General features: G+C 42.9%; 1 protein-coding gene across 7 annotated transcripts in view; it reads left to right on the forward strand.

The window, feature by feature from the left end:
- Positions 1-20,994, forward strand: part of EXPH5 (exophilin 5) — a 70,624-nt gene that overhangs the window by 25,190 nt on the left and 24,440 nt on the right. For 4 of the 7 annotated variants that reach the window (XM_036076384.2, XM_078059038.1, XM_078059039.1 and 1 more), the window contains exon 1: positions 17,916-18,159. Coding sequence is in view for 3 of the 7 variants with exons in the window: in XM_036076378.2 (XP_035932271.2) it covers positions 15,196-15,356; positions 16,966-17,128 (324 nt within the window). In the remaining 4 variants the exon portion in view is untranslated. Of the gene's footprint in view, positions 1-15,195; positions 15,357-16,965; positions 17,129-17,915; positions 18,160-20,994 lie in introns of those variants that run through there. The other 3 variants (XM_036076378.2, XM_036076377.2, XM_078059037.1) reach the window with 1 other exon arrangement.

Consider the following 20,994-nt stretch of genomic DNA (forward strand, 5'->3'; position numbering starts at 1 on the left):
TATTCTGGGATATTAGCAATGAGAGTGGAGGTGTCAGAATGATTTAAAGGAAAACAAAACAAAACATTGAGGGAATCAGACATCCAGTTTTTTTTTCTATGCCAGACATTATTTCATCCTACCTGAAAGAAAACATTTTTGCTCATAAGGCCTAAGTGATTCAAAGCCAAATAGATGATGACTTTTAAAATCCAAGGTCATTGTTAATAAAGAATAGTCCACACCTATACACATATACCAAGTAAACAGTTCTGTTCATTTCCACTTTTTTTCTGTAAAATACAGCTCGCATTACTGCTTTATTACACTGACATTTCATTTTTGAGAAATGAGTTGGTTGTTAACAGGATGAGTACAATTCTGTAGCTGTTCTTGATGCACTGAGACATATTCATTTAAAGTACACAATAGCCTCCAATGTTACATTATCATTTTTATTGTGTAATAAAGCTTTGTTTGGGCTTTTTCTCCAAAGACCCATTGAGATTTTAGGTTAAAGCATTTAATACATCATGAAGAATAATCACAAATTTTGTTGATTATTGAGAAAGAAGAATTTAAATACTAGAGTCTGAAAGTTAAAATGATGGCAAATAACATATAACAACAATATTACCAGTAAAATATCTTTTACACCAATATTAGGTTTCCTATAAATAAGTTACATAATTTGGAGTAGACATATGCATTTGTATGGCTAGCATTAACTTCCTTTTGCCCCAGGTACTGATTTTGTTACAGAATCATTCTGGGAGTACTTCTTTGGAGGATATTTGAGTAAATAAATGTAACGACATCTAAAGACAAAACATAATAAGCTCTTCTGGATGAGATGATACAATATGAAACATTATGTATGTTTGAAATAACTGATCAGCAGAGTCATAATTCTAATGATAACATTTAGTTCAAGGATTCAGGAGGAAGTGTTAAAAGTAAAGCCTTTTGTAATGTGCTTCTGCAGTAATTTCTGATGATGTGGAGCGTGGATTTATCAGGTTAATGGAGAAAAACAGTTTAAACACAACCTATCATGAGACAGGTTTGCTAAAGTGAACTTGGGAAAAGCAGCAACCATTTGGATAAGGATTACTTCAAGGGTTAACTCTTTTTGAAAATATATTACAAACTGTGATCCAAACCAATGAGCCTTAACATATGTCCACGTCAAACTTTCTTTGACCCTGTCATTGAATCCTGCAGTGGATAATGATTTGTAGGTCATGGACTTTCTAAACCTCCATGATCCCTGATGGGGACACAGGAGCACGACTTTCATTGTGGTGGCATTTAGGAAACCTCAGGGCATTTTCTCGCATTCCGTGTCCTGAAGCAAAGACCAAGTAGCTATTTGTAATGCCTCTTTCTTTAGTCCTGGTTTGCGTATTTGGTTGGTGTGCAAGTAGGGGTAGGGAGAGAGGGAATGCCATATTTCAGCATTAAGTTTCTTAAAGTTTTTTTTTTTTAAAGACTTTATTTAGTTTTTGACAGAGAGAGAAACAGTGAGAGAGGGAATACAAGCAGAGGGAGTGGGAGAGGGAGAAGCAGGCTTCTGGCCGAGCAGGGAGCCCGACGCGGGGCTCGATCCCACGACCCTGGGATCATGACCTGAGCTGAAGGCAGACGCTTAACAACTGAGCCACCCAAGTGCCCTGTTTTAAGTTTCTTAAAGTTAAAGCTACTTCCAGAACGTTGGATTTCAGTTGGTTTTCTAACATCGCTAAATTAGCGTGGTCCAAAGAATGAATTAAATTGAATATGATAAATGTGGGTATTAATTACAGTGAAGGCAATGTAGTCTTGTGACCTTTCTGCCTGGATCTGGAATAAAGTTATATGGGCATCACTTTCTTTAAACCTTGTGGAATTGCCTAGGCTCCTCTGAGACTGTTCTTCTTTCTGTATTTTTTCCTTGATAAGACATGTTGTAAGAATTGGCATTAAATTGCCTGAATATGAGAAAAACGTAACATGATCTGCATTCTTATTCATGAAAACGAAGGAAGGAGCAGTAGATATACGCAAGTACAGTTCTGTCTTGTTACCTGATTACATAACTAGCAGTACAGAGAGTGTGGCCAAAATTTAGGATGTAGTTGTCTCTGGAAAGAAGCCATGAATAGTATAATATATAAGCAAATCCAAGACGTTGAGATCATGGACTTTATCTATGGATCAGAACTGATTGGCTCTAACCTGCCTTACAGTTGTGCTAATAGAAGCCTCTCGAGAGGGATTTCTGTCCACGCTTGCAGCTCCAAGCAGCTCCCCTACCCCGTAGAATCCTAACGTGGAACTTGCATTAACCCTCGCCTTACAAGTTCCTATGGAAAGATGTCTGAGCATCTGTACAAAGAAGAACGAGGTGGGGGGCGCTTGGGTGGCTCAGTCGGTTAGGTGTCCAACTCTTGATCTCGGCTCAGGTCTTGATCTCATGGTTGTGAGTTCAAGCCCCATGTTGGGCTCCATGCATGGAGCCCACTTTAAATAAAAATAAGTGGGAAGAAAAGGCTAAAAACTCTAGTTTTCAAATACCTAGTCACTGTTTGCTGTGTGTTCAGAAAGTCTGGTGCTCTGGTTAGGGAGCTGACACTCCAGTGGGGAGCCCACCAGCATGAAAAAAAGGGCAGAGACAGGCCAAGTGTTGAAGAATTCAGGCTCCAGACAATAATCTGTACTCATTCTGGAAATAACACATGTTAGCATGCTGAGTAGTCGGGGTCTGAAGCCAGGCAGAAGCCTTGCTCTTTTCCTCACCATGGGATAACCACAGACAGGTTTTTTTTTTTTTTTTGCATTTTGTAGTTTCAATTTTTTTTTACTGTATAATGAGTATAAGAGTACCTACCTCACTGGGCACATGTGGAAGCAGCCAGCACAGTGGCCCTGCTGACCATTTAATCCCAGACCCACTTCCCGCCTCCAGGAGGATGTGCGGTGTGCGTGGTTCCCATAACGTTCAGCAGCATCACAAAGGTACCAGGTATAACCCCAGATGTTATCTTTTTTTTTAAGATTTCATTTATTTATTTGGGAGAGAGAATGAGAGAGAAAAAGAGCATGAGAGGGGGGAGGGTCAGAGGGAGAAGCAGACTCCCTGCTGAGCAGGGAGCTCGATGTGGGACTCGATCCCGGGACCCTGAGATCATGACCTGAGCCGAAGCCAGACGCTCAACCCACTGAGCCACCCCGGTGCCCAACCCCAGATGTTATCTTCATCTTCCATAAAAGTATTGTCAGTTCAAATCTGGAATTGTAAATTATCTTCTAGTTGATTTGAATCATGTGCTGGATCCCGAGAGAAGCAGCCGGAAGAAAGGGCAGAGGGAGTACAAGGACGATGGGCCTGTGAGAACTGTGTGAAAGGTGGCACTTTTTAGCCACAGAGCTGGAATCTCTGAGGTCTCAGATAGACCTAAATAAGGATTTGTTAACCATGTCCTTTAAATATTAGGCTGCATCCCCTTGAAACATGAGCAAAAGCATGTGCAGAATCATTGTAAGTGGGAAAGTACCCTTGGGAGCTGCTAATTCAAAGCCCTTACTTTATAGATGAACAAATGCAGGCCCAGAGAGAAGAGTTGCCCAGATTCATATTCATTTGTTCACCAAGGGCTTACGGAGCCCACACTTTATGTCAGATAGACATCATTTCAGAATACAGGACAAACAAGGTCCTTGTTCTCATGGACTTTATTTCAGTGGGGCAAAGGGGAGATGATTGACAAAAAAAGCAAATAAATGCATGTTTCTATAAGAAGATTAATGAGATTAAGAAAAGTAGACCAAGTAATTTGATAGCAAGTGTGGTTGGGGGAAGGGATTATTTCTGTTGAAGGGTCCCCGAAGGCCTCTGTTAGAATGTGACGTTTTAGCTAAGGCCTCAATGATACCAAGGAATGGCCATGTGATGGTGAGGGGACAGCAAGCGCAAAGCCCACTAGGGACCAGATCGGCTTTCGAGAGGAGCAGGAAGAAGGCCAGCTGCTGACTGGAGTCGGGGGAGGCCTGATAAACGTGGTAGAAAAGACAGAGGGCCAGCGGCTGCCCAGCCCTGTCGACCGTGGAGTTTGGAATTCTAAGTATGGTTGGAAGCTCCTGGAGAGATTTAAGCCTTTTCCTCTGGACTTCCCTCTGTGGTTTTAAAATACCACTCCCTCTGGGGCGCCTGGGTGGCTCAGTCGGTTAAGCGTCTGCCTTCAGCTCAGGTCATGACCCCGGGGTCCTGGGATCGAGTCCCATGTCAGGCTCCCTGCTCAGCGAGGAGTCTGCTTCTCCCTCTGCCTCTCTCTCTTTCTCTCTCTCTGTTTCTCATGAATAAATAAATAAAATCTTTAAAAAAAAAAAATACCACTCCATCTGCCGTGTGGAGCCTGAATGAAGGAGCAGCTGGGGTGGAATCAGGGAGACAAGGAGGGGGTTCCTGCAGTCACCCAGGTGAGAGACAGTGATGGTTTGGGCCGAGGAGGCGGCCGTGGAAGAACCGCCGCTTGCTAGCTACAAACTCCAGGACGGCTAGGAGCTATCTCTTTTGTGCACTAATTCCAAGCTTCTAGAACAGTGCCTGGCACATGGTAAGTGCTCAAAAAAAATACTAACTGAATCACATGTGTGAATACTTACTTTCTGAAGTTAGACTGGGATCCAGGATGAGATAAATAAACGTGTAAACTGTTCTCAGTTCAAGCACGCTTGCCTTAGGAGAATTTAGATAAGTAAATCTTTTAGACCTTGTACTAAAAATGGGCAAAAATCTTAGCAGTCGTGTGCCCAAACTTTGGCATTAGCCAGTGCATTCAGTGTGGTGTGAGGTCCATTCCAGTGACTGGCAGTGCGCTTACCCCATGGGCCCCCCTGTCTGAAATCTTCACGGCAAATTAGTTTTTTAGCAACCGTGCTGTTAAGTGTAATACGGAGGTCTGGGAGAAGCAGGGGGCCCGACCTAAACAGTTGATGCTTTTGAGTTTCTTTTCAGGAAAAAGAAAAGCTGACGTCTGATTGTCTTTATTGCCATCTACCTCTGTTTTGCTGGGGAAGCTCATACACATTTCCACCCCCACTCCTCAGCCCCCAACTCATTTCACAGATCACATTAACTCAGCACTTCATGTTGCCAGGCCTGGGTGTATAGGCCTTTCATGCATTAACTCACTTAATCCTCACCCAAACCCCATGAGATATTATTATTCCTACACCCACTTTGTAGATGAGAAAACTGAGGCCCAGAGAAAATCACACAGTAAATAAAGACCAGGTACAGCATTCAAACCAGGCAGCCTGACTTTAACACAGCCTGTCAGGGTTTTAATTTCCTCATTGGTTGAATGGAATAATATTATTTACCTCAATTGAACGAATACATGTAATCGTGCCTAGCCTAGAGTAAGCGCTGTGTAAATGTTAGCTTGACTCACTTTCCCGTATTATTCTTCAGGAAAAATCACTTTTTTACAAACATGATTTTAATTTGTGTGCAGAATCACATCTCTCATGTGTGTCAAATGTGGACTGAGTTTCTTCACAATGATGACATAAGTGTGTAGAACTCATTCATTACCCCAAAAGTTGAGCAAACATGTATTGATCAACCATGAGTCAGGGACCATGCTAGGCCCTGGGGATACCAAGACAAATGAGACACAGTCCCCGGTCCCCAGTAAGCTGACAGCCTGGTGGGCAGCCGGACAGGTACATGACAAGTAATTCATTCAGTATCGTTTGGAAAATCCGAGGTGACAGTGGGTGCCTTCCCAGGTGGTGTGGGTAAAAGGTATGAATGGATTAAAAATAGATAAGATTAATTTAGGAAGACAAGGAAGCCTTGATGGCTGACTACATGAGGAATTGACCCTTAAACTCTTAAGTCTGACTTCAGAGTGGACAGCTAGCCTTCCTACAACACCTTCTTTAGGGTGACTAATTGGTAAGAGATCACTCACTGTGCTTTGACCCAGCAATGGGAATTACGCATCTCAGCGTTACCTGGATTACTTAATTTTTCCTTCTGTTGTGACTTCGTGTCATGTGAGAATAAACATCCAGGAAGGTTATCATGGCCCGTTTAAGAAATACAGAAAAGGCTGTTGTTGAGTCTCGACTGGGCAATCCCCATCACAGCCATTCAAGGAATTTAAATGGGCTTTATTATCTAGCTTGGCTCGAAAGCTGGTGCCATGATTATGCGGCTACTCTTTTAGTTCTAAAGGTTTATTGTTTTTGTTGTCGTTGTTGCTTGCTTTAGTTTGTCCCTTTTCTTTATGGGAGCTTTCCTTCCTCCAGACTTCCCTCTGTGGTTTAACTTTACTGTCAGCAAAAGAACACATTTTCCAAGACACCTGCTTGCTTTTTCTAATCCCTGCCCCTCCCTGAGTCTTGGCTGTGGACCGAGGGGAACAACAGGCTCTGATGTCCGAGACAAAGGCTCTCCAAAAACAATCTTTTCAGAAAAGCAGTCAGGAAAGAGGAGAGGCCAGGCCCTGGATTGTGAAGCTATGGGAACGGCCCTGGACAAGGGCTTTTGCTCTCTTTACTCCGCCTTTTCCTGGCTGAGAACTCATAATAGCTCTTCTAAAGCGTTCCGTCGCAGATGAACAATAAGAAATCTGTTCCTGGAAGTATCACCTTTCTGGAGCAGAAACACAAAGGGGCACACTTTCCTGAAATGAGTTTTCTGGGGGTTGCAGGGTTTGGAGAAGGTCTTTAGCTGGACAGACGAATCCAGCTTCCATGATGTCATTAACCTGACAAACAAGCTCTGACTCAGGATACGGATCCTGCCCCGTGTCCTCCATTCGTGCGTTTCCTGTGTGTTGTGGTTGCTGGGCAATATGAAACAAAAAAGTATTTGGATTTCTGTGTGGGAGGGAAACTTTCACGCTGCTTTGATCCACAATTCAGGCGACAAATCCATTTTTATAGGATTCCGTTGAGCAGTTTGTTCTAGGGTTCGCTGATGAAGGAACCTGTAAGAGCGGGGGAGGGGGAGAGGTTGGGGGAATATATTGGCAAGAGGTCTTTGAAGCCAAGAGGAGAGGGTTGATCGAGATCAGTCTGCCAAGCTGCCTGGAGAACAGAACAAGGTGTAATAAGATGGCTCGCGTAGAGGAAGGTCAGCTGTGAAAGAGAAAATGATGTGTTCAGAAGCCAAGGAAATAAGGAAAGCGGAGAAAAAATGTGAGCAAGGAGATGAAGAGGGGAATGAACGCAGCACAAAGATGAATTGATGCCCTCAGCAAGAGGAGCTCATATGGGAGCAATTTTGAGAAATATTTGAGGTCTTTCTGACAAGAAAATGGAAGGTATAAGTCCTGTTTTCTGGCTTCAGGGACTTGCTTGCTCTCAACATCTGTCCAGCTGCTGTCTCCTCAGTCCTATTTGGATTATCATTACTGTCTTTTTTAAATGTCAAAAGTCACATTGAGCGGCGCCTGGGTGGCTCAGTCATTAAGCGGTTAAGCATCTGCCTTCGGCTCAGGTCACGATCCCGGGGTCCTGGGATCCAGCCCCGCATTGGGCTCCCTGCTCAGCAGGGAGCCTGCTTCTCCCACTCCCTTTGCTTGTGCTCTCTCGCTCGCGCTGTCTCTCAAATAAATAAATAAAACCTAAAAAAAAAAAAAAAGTCATGTTGAGCTTACTTCTATCAATTGCATTGTTTCCGAACGGAGTTAGTGGTACCCAGAGGCAGTGAGAGAGAAGGTTAGGTGGCCTGAGTTCTCATCCCAGGGCAAAGCCCCAGCCTGCGGGCGGGCTCAGTGGTGTCCCTGTAAACGAGGACATCGAATCCCAATGCAGCCATGTGAGGATTAGCAATAATGGCTGCAAAATCCTGTCAGGTAGGAGCTCAACACAGCATCTCGTGTTACTACTGGTTATTATCATTTTACCTGAAGATGGAGAGATTGACGAGATTATCTTATAAGGCCCTCTTCAGATTTTTAAGATTTCTTAATGATTTAATTTTGACATAGGAATAATGAGCCTTTTCATTTCACCGTACATTTTAAACCAGAAGATATCTTCAAGATAATCTCATCTGTGTTAAGTTCTGCATAACAAACCATCCTAAAGCTTAAAGGCTCAGAAGGACTTCTATTGATTAGCTCACAGTTCTGTGGGACAGCCATTTGGGCTGCGCTGGTCTCCCCTCGGGTCTCTGCATCCGGATGGGCTAAGGTGGCCACATTCACTGGTCTGGCAGGTGGCGATGCGCCCCACCGGGGTCCGGCTGGTCTGCGCATGCTCTCATTCTCCGGGAGGCCAGCCCAGGCTTCCTTATGCGCCAGAATCAGGATTCCGGGAAGCAGGGCAGAGGCTGCGAGGCTTCCCAAGGCCGGGGCTCAGAAGTCTGACAGAACCTCTTCTTCATTTTCAGTTGTTCTGAGCACAAGGCCAGACAGGTCCGAGGGGCAGGCCGAGTGACAAAGTCACATCCCAAAGGAGCAGACATTCAGGGATGTGAGGAGTTGTGGAGACTTGTTTTGTCAACATCTGCCACCTCATCCAACCCCCTTTCACAAATGAGGGAAATAAAGCTGAGAAAGTTAAATATTTGGCCAAGATCACCCAGCTAGAACCTGACCCTCTCCAGTGCTCTTGGTACTATCTGAGCAGACAAGGGAGGGAGGGGGAGGCCAAGAATGCTGAGCACACGCTAAAGGTTAGTAGGTAGGTCGCCGTGAAAGTAAGATGAGGACACAAACCTGCTGGGAGCAAAGGAGAACAAAGAAGTGAGCTGCACAGGTCAGCAGGGCCACCGCTGGGGAAGACAAAGAGGAGGAGAGGAGAGATGGATTCATTCCCCGAGGATGGAAAATCAGTTTACGGCAGGAGGAGGACCCTCGGAGGACACACTCCTGCAGGTGCGTGAATGGCATCAAAGCCACAGCGGTCCAAGACTCCTGTGCAGGAAGAAAGAGCAGAGGGCTGGGACTACGGCTCAGCAAGAAAAGACCTGATTTAGTTGAGTCAAGTTAATCAGCCCGGGGGTAGAACAAATTACAAGTGTAGACAACAGTCCCTCATGGTATGTTGAGTCAAGCTGGACTAGCAAAGCCAGCAAGGTGTGCACTTGGATTTTATCTCGGTGTAGGTCGTCTGTAACCGTGTGCTTCTTCTGGCGTAAAGCAGACTGCGTGCTCTACATGGCTGCCTGAGTGTGTAACAAACCAGCTTGGAGGAGGAAGAGCCCCGGCAGGCTGTCTATTGACTTGGTTGAATTCCACCTGCAAGCGAATGTTCTCTAAGCCTCCCAGCTGAGACTTACAATGCCGTCCTTTTAAGGTTCACATATTTTTATGTTAAGGTATTTTGTTGGTTTTGCTAGTGTGGAGCTTTGTATATTTTTTTAAGTACCTAGCTCAGTCTAAACCACTGGTTTTACCATTGTGTTCTTTTTAGTACCAGAAGCTCAGTCAACCATTATAAAAGTACTGACTGTATTTTACAGGACATAGGACTCTTTGGTGTAAAAGATTAAGGAGTTGAGTTACAGGTACCCGGAGAGTTTAGACTTGTGTGTCATTCACGGCTTCCCTTCCTGGGTTGTCCTCACTTCAAAGGCCAGAACTATTTATGTCTTACTTTCTTTAGTAATAGGTAAACACAGTGCCATTATTTTTTACTGCCTGACCCTTGAATTTTCAGGCTCTGGGTTGTTCATATTCACCCACTTTCCTGACAGTCTTGGGATATTTCTGCCTTAAAAGCCACTGAATTTCCTTTTTTGTTGTTGTTTATTTATTCATTTACTTATTTACTTATTTATTTTTAAGTAATTTCTACACCTGACATGCGGCTTAAACTCACAACCCGAGATCAGGAGTCTCCTGTTCCACTATCTGAGCCAGCAGGCACCCCCAAAGCCACTGAATTTCTTTAAAATCATGCCCTTTTCTATATCCGCGTGTAACTACTGTCCGCATCTTGTTTCTCATTGTCTTCGGGAGACAGATATTAGCATAAGCACATCCTCAGGTGAAATATGTTTTACCTACTCAAGCCCTAGTCAGAATCAAAGTCAGAAATCTGGGGGGAAATAATTAGAGTAAATAAGAAAAATAAGGAGTTCATGTTTTATTAAACATGCCTCATTCCAGTGAAAAACTCTGAGGCATTGATTACCTCATTGATTGCCAAAATACAAAATACAAAATGTCATTAGTAAGCAGACATGTGGGATGTAATCAAACCTCACTACTTATCAAAGAAATGTAGCATTTTTTTGGTCTTGATCTCAGGGTAATGAGTTCAAGACCCCCGTTGGGCTCCATGCCCAGCACTTAAAAAAAAAAAAAAAAAGAAAGGAAGAAATATAGCATTTTTTTAAGCAAAGAAAAATCCTTAAAAGAAAAATATCCACAATTAAAAACATGGTACCTTGAAAGTATTAAATTCAGAAAATAAAAATACTCAAAAAAATAACATCTAGTCTTCCAAAGGTGCCCAGTTACCATATTGTACATCACTGGTATGAGTAATATGCTACAGCCATTGTGAGAAGTATTTTGGTAGTGTATAAAGAATCACAAAAAGTGTTTTTGACTCTTTGACCCAGTAATTTCTGCTCCAATGTCTGTCAAAAACACTGTAAAAACAGAAAATGCACAGGAATGTCCCTTACAGCAGTATTTATAAGGCAAAATCGTAATGTTCTTCACCAGAGGAATAATAAATAAATTACGGAAATCATACTAGCTTGAATTTTATGCAAATATTTGATGATTGCTCCAAAGATGAGTAATGGTAAAGGTGTTCAATATATAAGGTTGTTTTTTTGAAGATCGTATATGCACCATTTCTGTGAATGGCATCTTCCATGCACCTATGTGAATCGGAAATCGAGGAGTCTTCCTTGACATACCTCTGTCCTCTTAGCCCCCTCCAAAGTTACTACATCCCTTGGTGGGCACTTGAGTGTAAATTTCACCTGCTAAGTAGCTCTGAACACTTCCTACTTTTAGTCTGCTTCACCACCACCATCCTGGTCTAAGCAAACAACTCTCTGTCCTGGACCCTCCAAGTCTCCTGACTATGCTCCTCTTCTCCCCTGCAATCTTCTCTCCACCAGTAGCTAGAATCTTTTTAATTATTGAGGTGTAATTGAGGTATAGCATTATATTGGTTTCAAATCACAACATAGTGATTTGATATCTCTATACACTGCAAACTGATCACTGCAGTAAGTCTAGTTACCATCCATCACCATGCATAGCTACATAGCTTTTTTCTTGTGAGGAGGAGTTTTAAGATCTACTCTCTTAGCAACTTTCAAATATGCAACACAGAATTAATAACCTAGTCACCATGCTGTACATTATATCCCCAGGACTTATTTTATAACTAGAAGTTTGTACCTTTTGACCCTCGTCACCCATTTCTCCTGCCTCCCATCCCCCGCCTCTGGCAACCATCAGTCTGTTCTCTGTGTCTAGGAGCTTGATTTGTTGTTGTTTAAATTCCACATGTAAGTGAGATCATACAGTATCTGTTTTTCTCTAGCTTATTTCACTTAGCATAATGCCCTCAAGTTCTATTCATGTAGTTGCAAATGGCAAGATTTCATTCTTTTTTATGACTGAATAATATCCCATTGTGTGTGGTTTGGATTTGTATTGTATTTTATATATATGGAATTAAAATTGTATTTGTATTGTATTTTGTTTTTCCATACAATTATAATTCCAGAGGTGCATATACTTTTTGAGTTAGTGTTTTCATTCTCTTTGGATAAATACTCAGAAGTGGAATTGCTAGATCATAGGGTAGTTCTATTTTTAACTTTTTGAGGAAACTCCATGCTATTTTCCAGAGTGGCTACACCAGTTTGCATTCCCACCAACAGTGCACGAGGGCTCCCTTTTCTCCATATCCTCACCAACACTTGTTATTTCTTGTCTTTTTGGTAATAGCCATTCTGCCTGGTGTGAGGTGATAGCTCATTGTGGTTTTGATTTGCACTTCCCGAACGATTAGTAATGTTGAGCATCTTTTCGTGTGCTCCCTGGCCATCTGTATGTCTTCTTTGGAAAAATGTCTGTTCAGCTCCTCTGTCCATTTTTTAAATCAGATAGTTTGGTCTTTTTGCTATTGAATTGTATGAGTTCTTTATATATTTTGGTAATTAACTCCTTATCAGATACATGATTTGCAAACACTCCTTCCTCTTCAGTAGGTTGCCTTTTCATTTTGCTTAGGATTTCCTTTGCTGTGCGGAAAGTTTTTAGTCCAGGATGATCTTTTGAAAATGCAAACGTGACGTGTCATGTCAAGGCCGAGTCAACAAGGTGTTGTCAGTGCTGCAGGACTAAACGGCAGACCCTCACCCCACGTGCTCACTGCACGACCCAGCAGCCGCCTCCCTCTCAGCTCTCCCCTGAGCTCCCTGCCTCTTTCCTTGGGGGCATTTCCCTACAGCTGCTACTTCTCTGCCTGGAAAGCTCCCTCTCTCTCTCTCTCTCTCTCTCTCTCCCAGAATCACCTACCTGCTCCCCTTCATTCTCAACCTTCTCCCAGAACCACCTACCTGCTCCCCTTCATCCTCAGCCTTCTCCCAGAACCACCTCCCTGCTCCCCTTCATCCTCAACCTTCTCCCAGAACCACCTACCTGCTACCCCTTCATCCTCAGCCTTCTCCCAGAACCACCTACCTGCTACCCCTTCATCCTCAGCCTTCAGGCCACATATCGTGTTCTCGGGAAAAATCTTCGCTGCTGCCCCAGGTGCTCGCCTAGCATCTGTTTACTTTTCTATTGTTTGCCCCCAACAGGGTGTAAATTCTGTGAGGGCAAGGACTTGACTTGTTCACTGCTCTTCACCCAGAGTTCAACGTGTGTTGAATGCATTAATCATTCTCGCCTCTCTTGGTTACCTTACATCTGTCTTGTGACTGGGCTCAGATCTGTTTCTCATTAGATGGGGAGTCCCACGGGGGTGGGAGCCATGTCTGCTCTGTTCAGCATTGTATCCCTGCATGCACCCCAGGAGGCCTTTTACAAATGTATATTGAATAAATTTTATCACGACCATGTGAAAAATCATACCAAATGGTTAATAGTGATTGTGTTAAGACTGTGAAAACATCACTGATTTTTTTTCTCTAACTACAAGAAAAATTATAATGGAAAAAAGCCCCAACAATATAAAAATTAACAACAAGAAAAAATAGGCTCATATATTATATTTACCGAATAAACATAATTAAAAAGTTAAAAATAGAAATGATACCTATAATTATTCTGCCCTAAGAGACCAGATGTTCTCATTTTTTTCCCCAATGTGTGCAGCATTTTATATAGCTTGGAATAGATAAAACCTGCATTTTGTCTTTCCTGCTTCGTGCTATGTGACATTCCCAGGATGCTGCATTGCCCGCATAATTATTTTTAGAAACTAGTGTACAGGGAGGAGGGCTGTTTCTTCAAGATTTACTTCCTGAGGTCAAATTCAAACTGTGGGAGTCTTCCCATAGAGGTACGGATCTCTGACTTCATTGGCCAGAAGTTGGGAAAGAAACAGGCTTTGAAGGATGTGAGCGCAAGCCTGGACTGAGCACTTGACGTCAAATGAAGTGTGATGATTTTCAAAGAGAGTCAATGTTTCATCAAGCCTCTAGTAAAAATGAATAAATAGTTATGTTGTTTGGAGAATTCCGAAGTCAGGTAGCTTGACTGTGTTCTGAGATGAGGTGGATGCATTGACAAGCGGTGGGGGGGATGGTGCTGAGTGTCAGGCTCGAACAATCGGGGCGGGGGGAGGACTTCGAGAACATAGAATGGGGAACAAGTGTGGGACATTAATAAATGAGGTGATGACAAGCTGGAGGCAGCCAGTACTGATTAGAAACAGTTACTTGTGGTCCCTTGGTTGGCAGGGAAGTGGCAGCAGAGACAGGAGTGACCAGGCGTCCGAGGGACAGCAGTGACAGATGGAGGCACCCAGGCGGATGCTGTGGCCTGGACATGACGACTGCTGCCTCATGCGTTTCAAAATGCAAGTCTGGGCAGGATGGCCTCTGGCTTCCTTCTCGATTATTTTATAAAATGACAGTATCATAGCCCCAAGCAGGAGCCTGGGTCGAATGAACCACATTACCTTTAACCCCAAATTTGCCACTCTGCAGCTGTCTTGCTCACCATGTTCTTCGTCATACAAACTCCCCGGCCCTGGTGCTTCACAGAGGACCCAGGGTAAAGGGTAACTGCTGCAGAATCACATGAAATTCTTTCCCAAGCAGCAGAACTTCCCAAGCTTGGAACCCATCAACAAGCCCAGTGCTGTGCCAAACTGACCACTAAGAGATTTACATCATGTACTTCAGACTCGCCTTTCTGCTCTGTTTGCCCCGTCCAGCACTCACGCTTCCTCTCTCTCTCTCTCTCTCTCTCTCTCTGGATTAAGCACCTCTCATTTCCAAACAGTTCTAGGGTTTTCCTGAAATAGAGCAAATTGGCTTTAAAAAAAAAAAAAAACCAGTAATTAAATCACAACCAGTGATTTAATTAAGGGCTAAGCAACCTTTTCATTTGAAAGAGGACAAGTACGACGAAAGGGCAGAGGAAAAGGATAAAGAAGGAATGATAGGACTTCAGGCCTGGTGTTTGGAAGGTGTGGGGCAGACACATTTGTGCTCTGGATGGCCTTTCCTATCCATCTCAAGTCACACTGGCTTTGACGACAAAGCATTAGCTGTCATTTGTGTTAATTTCTTTATCTAAAATCATTATATTCATCCGTTTCTTCTCTGTGAGTAAACGTTTATCTTTGACCACTAGACCCTATCTATTATGTTCAATGTTGAATCCCCACTGTCTACAGTGGGACTGGTACGTGGACATTGCTCAAGAAACACTGAATGAATGAATGAGTAATCAGAACTAGAATATTCTGGTTTCTGCAAGTCATTAAATCATCAATCATTCAACTGTATTATTAGGTCAGGTTCGCATAATGCTCAACCCAAGTTGTCATCACCAGCTTGATTACTTTAACGGCTAGCAAAAACTTGTGGATTGTATTTAGAAAAACACAGCTAAAATACGTACATGGTGGGGAAAAGGAAATTCTGACCAGGGCCAGTTTCTCTCCCAGACTCAGAGTTTATGCAGCTCTCCCTAGGTCAAGTTTAACGTCCTATCTCATGAATGTGCACTTGATATGAAGAAATTTAAAGGATGCATTGACATTTTTGTTTTATTTCAGCAAACTCCAGAAGACAAAGAGGGATATCAGATGGCTTCAGGGAGTGACTGGCGAATGGTTTGAGGAAATTCAAAGAAAAAAGTTCTGCAATGAAACAGATGTTAGCCAAATGTTAAAACAACCACTTACATACAGACTAAGGAAGGGGATGGCAGAAAATGGTGAGAAAAAAATTTAGATCTAGTTTTTTTTTTCCTTACAGCACTGTATTCTAGATAATGACTCAGTGGGTCTCCGATTTAACCAATCCATATTTAGGCTTATTTTTAAATCATAAGGTACAAAAGTTTTATAACCTAGCATATAATAAAAAGAGTGAACTGAAAATGTGCTGTAATGTCTTGGGGGTATGTTTTTAGAATCAGGCAAGATAGCGTAGTGGTTAAGAACACAGACATCAATATTAAAAAAAGGCTTGGATTCACATCTCCACTCTCTTGGTATTCTCTATTCTATCAGAATCCATGTAACTGTTCAAGTTACTTATTCTCTATAAGCTTCAATGTTCTCATCTTTAAATGGGTATGATGATACACCTCAGAGGGTCGTTGTGTATGTATAGTGCACCGAGCTGGAGCACAGTAAGCACTTAAATGATTGGGATGATGGTGCAGAAGAAGGGGGAGATGGAGGGGGAGAAAAAGGGGGAGGGGGAATTATGGGAGAAGGTGGTAGAAGAGCCGCCACCCTTCTGGTACTTTGGTAACTTAAACTCCATAGGTAAGTGCTTCTTTGAACATCCCAACCATGTGACTACTCACACGTCACTTATCTTCACCCATCACTTTTTTTTTTCAATCTGTAAATGAGGATAATAAAACCCACTTTCACAGGACTATTGTGAGAATAACAAAGTGCATTCAGCATTATAAACTATGAAAACAGTATAGAGTATCTTCCTACTGATAGAGTCATATTGACTACTTTTGCTGGCGTGTTACTAACATTAGTAACATCAAGAAACATGTAACAATATTTCTAAAGTTATACTGACAATATTTTGCAACTCCCATAATAAACAAATCTATCTAAAAAGACTCATAGTTCAGACTTCGAAATTAACCCCATATTTACCATGATGACTTTCCCCTTACCTTGAATTCCTCTAATATTTATAAATTCAGCATGTCCAAATATATTACAGTATTACAGACTTTGTATATGTTGATATTGCCTTAGAATTTTTAACGCTCACATATATAACTATATGTTATCTATACATACATTAGGCATGCTTATATTACAGGCAGACACACATATAAACCATATGTGTAGCAAATACGCATGCACACAGCTAGATTTCTGATGGGAATAAGGAACACTCTAAGTGGCTTGATTTCCTTTTCCTTTACTTTCTTTGGAGTAAAAAGTTACATGGTGTCCATCAGTATGGTTTTAAAGCACTAAGATAAAAAATGTCTGAAGGAGAGGGTGGCTAAAGGCACCCCGAAAGCTGAACGAGGGCCGTGACACCTTACGTTGGGCTTTGGGTGGATTCGCGCAGCCGGTGTGCGGGGAGGCACGTGCCACGGAACCGCGGCTCCCGGTGCATATTGAAAGGGCTCCCTACTCTTTGTGAGGATTTTCTCTACGCAGCAGAGCCTTCAGAAGCACAGGGCGCCCCTGAGTTCCTAGGGTCTTCATGTGGGGATGCCTGCTGCATTCTCCGTCTCCATCGAGAGGCGGGAAGCAAGAGCGAGGGCTCAGGTCTCTGAGATGTATTTACGTGGAAATATTGAGTGATGCCAAATTTCTACAATTTCCCTCTAGATCCCATGGAATTACAAACATCAAGATCTAAAACTACAGCTAATCAAAGAAACCCAACATCCATTTCTTCTCGGCTGAGCTTCAGATCGTCGTTTGCTTCCCTGTTCTCATTCAGAAAATCCAGAAAGGAGACTTTAAAGCTTCAGTCACTGGGACAGAAAGGGTGAGTTAAACTCGGATCACGTGACAACCCTGATGGCAGAGGCCGGTAGCCTGTTTTGTGTTCAGAATGTTTAATGTTTGTTCTCTGACTTTAAATGCAGATAGTCACAAAAGAAACAGGACTGAACTCGCAGAGGGACAAAGTCCTTCTGACACCACGAAACTTGGCTCTTTTGAAAGCCAACTTCTAACCAACTGCACAGATCCCAGGTGGTGCACGCGGTGAATAATGGGTTAAATGTTGGGAAATGCTCATTGACTTTCTCCACTGTTTCAAGAGCCTGGTCTATGCTCTGGTCAGGAAGGTATCTTCAAATCAAAACTACTTTTTCCTTGGGGATATGTGTATCTGTGGTCACAAGGAGAGATGGGGTAGAAAGATGAAATGAAAGTAAATGAGATGAGCAATGAGAGTAGAGAAAACTGGCATTTTAAAATTGAGGGGATGAGGATATTACTGTGACTAGCAGTATTCAGAACGGCTGTTCTGCTGTGGGGACCCAGAATTTAAACTTAAGGTAAAGAAAGGGAAGCTTTTTGAAACAGGCATCGTTCCAGAGAGTTCCCAGTGTAGAACGGTGTAAAAATCAGTTCATCCTGACTCACAGGTTATTGGATTGTTTTGTGAAAAACAAGCAAGTCTTTGCTTACATGCAATTGAGCTGACTGCTAAATATTTTCAGCATGTCTTCCTGGTTGAAAAGCTTCCCACCCTCTTAAGGTGTTGGCCTCACACGTGATGTGAGCCGTCACACCATTAAGAGTGCGTTGCTGCACTAAATAGGAGGTGCTGGAGGTCACTCTTGCTGAAAACAGTAAGTGGCACGCGGCTTCGTGGGGCCGGTGATGAGGCTCCCGAACCTGGAGAACAGAACTCTGTCCTCCCCTCTCGGGTGGATGGAAGGTGTTTTGCTCCCAGCTTTCACCTGAGCCTGCTTTTGTCTTTGCTGAAATAATGAAGAGCTGAACAGAATGTAGATTTATGTGACTGTCCCTACCAGAGTCACTTGCAAGGAAGTACTCTGCAAATAGGTGAGTTGCTTTTCTTTGTAAAAATGTTTGAAACGCTAGTAATCCTCTCGTTTGGAGATTTAAAATCGAAGGGTATTTCCTGTGGAGGGAATATGTATTTTAAGGACAAAAAAAAATATTCCTGATGTGTGGTGAAGCTGGGACTTGTGATGGAATTTGTGTTTTAGGTGATTTTCTTTAAGGCAGAGTTTTATACAACTGAACAATCTAACATCAGTAAACCTGGAAAAGTTGAGGAACCTGTTCACTCTGTGGACAAGTTATTTCTGAGCTCATATTGCAAGTCACTGCAAAAATGGATCAAAGAAGACAGCAAATCTAGAATCTTCCATCTGGGTATCATGTTTTCTGGTTACAGATCAAGGTTAAAAAAAAAAATTGCAACTTCACAAAATCCTATTTAGCAACCATCCTTCTTGTGTGCCAACCTGACTTGCAGCTTTCTTTTAACCATACCAACTGAAACATAAAAATCAGAATGCAGAAATGGAACAGATTTTATCCTTTAAGTATATATGTGTATGTTAAGCAGTTTTCAGAATTTGTCTTCTCTAAATACATTTTAGTTTCAAAATGGAAATGGAAATAAATATTTATGAATTGTGCTGGTGCAGAATATCATGAGGGCACTGGTTTTTTGCTCCTAAGAAGTTTCGGTAGATAAACTGCAAAAACATGTCCTTTTTATTTTTACTTTATTTTCTTAAAAATTTTTTTAAGATTTTATTTATTTATCCATTTGACAGAGAGGTAGAGAGAGAGCACAAGTAGGCAGAGCGGCAGGCAGAGGGAGAGGGAGAAGCAGGCTCTCCACTGAGCAGGGAGCCTGACACAGGGCTTGATCCCAGGACCCCAGGATCATGACCCAAGCCGAAGGCAGACACCTAACCGACTGAGCCACCCACGTGCCCCTGTCCTTTTTATTCTTAAATATGTGTGTGACCTAAATATTTGGATATAAATCCTGAGTGTGTGTGTGTGTGTGTGTGTGTGGCCAGGGGTTGGTTTTAGGGAGTGTTGTGCTATGGTAGGAATATAAATTGTGTATTGTACATTTCCAGAGACTCTTTACTCTTAAGTAGAGCCTACCTTTCTTTGATAGTTCTGATCTTTTGAAATACAAAATCAACCTTCCAAATACATGATTCAGGAGCTCCTCCTTGCCTTTAACTGCACCAGGAAGAACTGACAAGCCCCAGGAAAGCACAGTCATCCTGTGCCAGGTGGCCATCAGGTTCCTACTTGCCAAAGCCATCTGGGCTCCACTTTGTCACACTCGGGGCTCTGAGAACACGTCAGCGAAGCAGTTGAGAGGATCTTTTGCAAATCACAGGAAGAGAACCCACCCCTCCAGGCAAAATACAGCCTTCTGTTCAGCCCTGAAAGACTCGAGTATCAGAGAACTTTCTTTTCATCTTTTAAGCTGTGGTTTAACCACGAAATGACACTGGATCATGGAGAACACTCCCCATAAGAAAATGGATTTGGTCATTTCATCAGATATTTACTTTAGAAAGGCCCAGCCAGTAAAAGTATATGATATACTGAAGCTTTGGTTTCCTCTTAGGAGTGGATAAAAAAGCCATGAGAACATGGTGACTGAATGAATTAACAAAAAGGCAAAAAGTTTTGTCATTTCTGCTTCAAATAGGATGAGTTTCTCCTCCCAAATCTGTGCACTTCTCAAATTATCCCATTATTTTAAAATATATTTATTTATGTATTTGAGAGAGAGGAAGAGCAGGGGGAGGAGCAAAGGGGGAAAGAATTCCAAGCAGATTCCACGAGCTGAGTGCAGAGCCCGACTCTGGGCTGGATCCTAGGACCCCGAGAACGTGACCTGAGCCGAAACCAAGAGTCAGGCACTCAACCCACTGAGCCACCCAGACACCACTATCCCATTATTATTTTAATCCTATTTGTAAATGATTGAATTATATTCCCTCTGACCCCTCCTCAACCCCAGGAAAAAGGAAAAATATTTTCCACTCATGTTTCGATTTGTTTATTGCCGGCCAACACTTTCAAGAGAAGTATACATGTATATTGCAAGTATCTTTCCCCCAACATTTCCCTGTAGGTTCTGTCTCCTCGTGTCTTGTGATAGGGCATCTAGTGCCTATGGCATAGTGCTCAGCCCTGCACCCCCCCATGCCAGCACGAAATTTCAGTAACCTAGAGCCTCAAAAATTCCTTCTACGGAGTTTAGCAAGTACGCAAGAGTGTAGGTCATGAGCTTACAAATGCAATCTTCCTGGCTGCCAAAGAGGATTTACAGTTGTTCATTCCTTATCCCAGACGCCCATGATCCCAATAATGCCCTCCCTGCTATGAATACGTGCTGTGCGCACCCCTCTGGGTCTCATGCTACCACGCCATCCACAGTGAAGTTGCCCCTTCAAGGGGGCCACTTACATTGTCAAAACTGTGTCGCCATGTGCCGCTAGTTCATGAGGGCGATTTTAGGGATGTGGATCCCCACCCCCTTCCTTTGTTGTAGTCCCAAGGACCAGGGCAAAGTGAAAAGACGAGGGAACCAGTTCATAAGACTCATGAGTAGCATGTACAATTCAATTTAAGATCCCCTCTTTTCTTTGAGAACCATCACAGTGCTTATTCTGTGTTAAGTACCCACCGCGTGGTGGTGATGAGAGCGGGCAGCGCCTCTCCGGGGCTGAGTGCATGCCCCTTACCCTGCAGCTTCAGGAGGATTTTATTTTTCCCTTGAGATGCAAAGCGCCTCGCTGCTCTCCAGACATGCCCCAATTTGCCTGGCCCACGGGGCGTACACCGCTCAGGCCGCAGCCCCAGGTTACGCAAGCAAGACATTGAGCT

The sequence above is a fragment of the Halichoerus grypus genome, chromosome 11, assembly GCF_964656455.1.
Source record: "Halichoerus grypus chromosome 11, mHalGry1.hap1.1, whole genome shotgun sequence".
Lineage (NCBI taxonomy): Eukaryota > Metazoa > Chordata > Mammalia > Carnivora > Phocidae > Halichoerus > Halichoerus grypus.